Raw genomic sequence first — 3,633 nt, 5'->3', positions numbered from 1 at the left:
TTGTTTCTGAGACCCGGTTAGTAAGTATAGCCGTCATAGGGCCCCTTCCAGCAAGTCAAAGCCTAATCAATGCACCACCAGGGCCATGGATGTGTGTAGCAAAGAATTTGTGTGTGTGTGTGTGTGTGTGTGTGTGTGTGTTCACCATGGGCTGCCACGCAGGCGCGTGGGCAAGTAGGGGAAGGCCCAGAGTGGCCCAGTCCGGGCAGGGCTGGGGCTTAAACCTTCTGCTCAGGTGCCGCCCACCCCCACCCCCTACCGCCACAGGCCTGATGGTGTTGGCAGTCCTGGTTTCCATGTGGCAGCCCGGAGATGGGGGTGGTCACACAGCATCCCCCGCCCGGCAGGAGCTGCTCGGGGACTGCACGAGGCCCGGTGACAGGTGACAGCCACAACCATTGCTGCTCGAGAACATTTAATCGCTGCCCAATTATCACCCCAGAGGCCTCACCAAACCCGGCACTGTGCCCAGGGCCCCATTCTTCCCCTCCGTAAGGAAGCCAGTCTGCCGCCCCCGCCAGAGCACAGGGCTGCCCCAGCCCTGCTGCTGCGTGGCCCTCCACCCCTGGACAAGCGATGGCATACTGGCCCGCCTTTGGCTCCAGTCTTTCCCAGGGCAGGCGGGCATGGGCAAGCAGGAGCACTGGACCTGTCTCCCAGCTCTTGGCTGCTGCAGCCCCCCAACTTGTGCTCTGGATGAGGCAGCAAGCCAGGGGACCACCACGGGTCTGCCAGCACCAGGACCCCAGGTTACTAGCCCCAGATTCACACCTGGGCAGCTCTGGTGCTTACCTGAAGACAGGACCTCCACTGCCCCCCACCCATGCCAGCCTGCACCCTGGCTCCTCTCCAGCCACACGGGCCAGCCCCTGGGGACAGGGCTCACTCCCTCCACGCTGCAGCCCGTGAACACACACACACACAAACACAGGCATGCACACAGACACACAGACACAGACATACATAGACACAGACATGCACACCGACACACATACACAGACATGCACACAGACACACAGACACACACATAGACACAGATATACACACAGACACACATAGACACAGATATGCACTCCCTCCTACAGTTGCCTCCAGTGACGCTTCTGATTGCTCCAAAGCTGGGCTACTTCCCCCAGGTAGGACCCACCTGCTACCCTTCTGGGGCGTGTTCGAGTCCAGCTGTCCCTGCTGGGCGGTGAGTCACCTCTGCTCAGCCCTGTGCTGACTCAGCCCTGCCCCCTCTCTCCTCTTGCCAGGAGCTCCCAGGCGCCATTTCCAGAGATGTGTTCAATTTGTACTTAGCACCCCTGGGGTCAACTAGCCTCTTTCGGGGGGGCCGACCCAACATTCACACACAGTACACACACGATGCATGTACATGCACATGTGCACACGCAGCTGTACACATGCTTACACACTTGTGTACAGGGGTGAACCTATTGACACATGTGCATATACGTGCACACAGATGCACAGATGCATGAATATACACGTGTTCACACACAGAGAAACTTGCACACATACACATACTCACACTCCAAAATCCAAACTCACTGTCGATGGTGACCACACGCACAGCTGCAATGTTTGCCAGGCATCCCATGGGGGCTGAGGCTCATGCCCTTGCTCTGCACCAGGGCCACCCCCACCCAGGTTGTGTGAACCTGAGGGCAGGCCTGGGAGTGTGCCCAGCGTGGTCTGGTCCCCATCCTGCATGCTGGCTCAGGCTGGGGACTTCCTTCCCTGGCCCAGCGACTTGGCTTGAGGGGCAGAGAACCACAGCCCACCTGCAGCACTCGGACTGTGTGCAGCTCAGGGCTCCTCAGGCGTGCTCCCAGGACTGCACTCTGCTGGGGGAGGGCTGGGGGTGGGGGTGGGGAGGAGATGGATTGCACCTCCCCTGAGGCCCCGGCCCTTCCCTGGCCAGGCCATGGGTGACAGGTGCTGTCCTGGCCACCTTGTGGCCCACATCCTTCCAGGGTGGCCCAGCTTTCGGCTTTCTGCGCTGACCCTGGGCTCTAGCTCCCGGCAGCCTGCCTGCCCTGTTCTTTCCAAAGACTTGGGCGAAGTTTCTGGTTGGGTGGGAAGCTGGGGTGACAGAGTGGGGCGGCGGTAGGCCTTCTTGGTCTCATCTGCTCCCTTACCGGCATCTGCCCGGGGGTGGGGTTGGGGATTCCTGTCCTGCCCTGCTGGGCCCAGCCACCCAGGCGCCCAGCCACCCATCTGCCTGCTCCCAGAGGGGCCATCCTCAGTCACACCTAGAGGCTGGACGAGAAGAGGCAGCAGACCCTGTGTCCTCAGGGCCCACCGCAGGATCAGGCCCCTGGAGCCCCAGAGACAAAGGTCTGAGCCCTGACGGTTGGCCAGCGTCTTGTGAATGGGGACCTTGTTCTGAAATATAGTCTTTGCCGATGCCTGCAGCCAACTGGGGCTTGTTCTGAACACCAACCCAAACCCACAGCCGCCAAGGCTGTTCTAACTCAGTGGCCTGTGGACAGAGCCGAATGGCCCCTGTGGCTTTCCCAGGCCGTCCTCTGTGTTGGAGCCAACAGCCTCCTTTTCCACCTGCAGGGCAGACGGTGAGTTTGAACCATCTGTCTTCTGGTTTTCAACCTAACCCCACAACCACTACACCGAGAGGGGTTCCTGATCCCACAATAGGAGGACAGACAGACACACGAGGGACGGAACATGACGCATCCACAGGCTAAGGGAGGGCTGAGGGACCTCCCCTGGATCACTCTGAGGCGGCAGGCCCCCAATACCCTGGCCCCCGACTCCCAGCCTCTGTACCCATGAGGCCCCCACCGGTCCTCCCTGCAGTGCTGAGACATGGGCACTGTCTGCCCAGGAGTTCCGGCTAGTCTCCTTCGCTGTCCCAGCCCATGGGGCCAGCTGCCTGTTCACCTGCAGCCCGCCTCAGTTCACCTGAGACCCGGACCCAGGCTCCATCCCAGGGGCCCCTCCCTCTGTGCCTCTTCTCCCCTGATGACTCCTCTGGTGTCAGCTCAGAGCTGGGGCCACATGTCCCCAGCTGTTCGGCCACTATTGAGCCGGACTGGTCACAGCAGCCGGAAGTCCTGCAGGCCCTCCTCCCCTCTCGAGCAGGCAGATGTTCACTCTCTGGCTGCTTTGCAGGAGGGCTTAGACAGCTGCCTCGACACTCCGCATCTGTGAAACGGGGTGAGTGCTAGCAGTGGGGGGTCCAAGGGTTGCAGCTGGGTCTTGCTCAACTCCTATGCGTGCCTCCTGGTCAGTGTCCTATCCGGGGACCTGCTCTCGGCCTCCTGAGGCCATGTCGCACTGAGGACAGGGCCATTGTCCATGCAATCAGGAGGTAAGTGGCAGGGAGGGGGTGTGAGACATCTGTGGTGAGAACTCCCATCTGAGCCCCCTGCTGTCCACACTGCCTGTCCACACCATCCACTCAGGCTCTGCCCCACACCTCCATCCCCTGATGGGACAGGAGACCTAGAGACACAGAGGCTGTGGCACAGGGGCTGGGCACTGCCATGGAGCTGAGCTGTCGGGGGGAGGTGGGATCCTCAGAGACACAGAGGCTGTGGGACAGGGGCTGGGCACTGCCATGTGAGCTGAGCTGGGGGGAGGGGGGATCCTCAGAGACACAGAGGC

At 61.2% G+C, this 3,633-nt stretch overlaps 2 protein-coding genes across 2 annotated transcripts in view; one reads left to right on the top strand and one right to left on the bottom strand.

The window, feature by feature from the left end:
- Positions 1 to 2,150, bottom strand: part of ARC (activity regulated cytoskeleton associated protein) — a 7,132-nt gene extending 4,982 nt beyond the window's left edge. The window contains exon 1 of the mRNA XM_013007460.3: positions 2,145 to 2,150. Coding sequence (XP_012862914.2) covers positions 2,145 to 2,150 — 6 coding nt within the window. The remainder of the gene's footprint in view (positions 1 to 2,144) is intronic.
- The window catches only part of LOC123521404, a 15,976-nt gene that overhangs the window by 1,524 nt on the left and 10,819 nt on the right, over positions 1 to 3,633 (top strand). Inside the window, exon 2 of the mRNA XM_045287645.1 lies at positions 2,572 to 3,183. Coding sequence (XP_045143580.1) covers positions 2,886 to 3,183 — 298 coding nt within the window. The 5' untranslated portion in view covers positions 2,572 to 2,885. The remainder of the gene's footprint in view (positions 1 to 2,571; positions 3,184 to 3,633) is intronic.

This window comes from Echinops telfairi, unplaced genomic scaffold (genome assembly GCF_000313985.2).
Source record: "Echinops telfairi isolate 266 unplaced genomic scaffold, ASM31398v2 ScPeMD7_1;HRSCAF=3_0, whole genome shotgun sequence".
Classification (NCBI taxonomy): Eukaryota; Metazoa; Chordata; class Mammalia; order Afrosoricida; family Tenrecidae; genus Echinops; species Echinops telfairi.
This window is presented reverse-complemented; position numbering and strand designations above follow the sequence as displayed.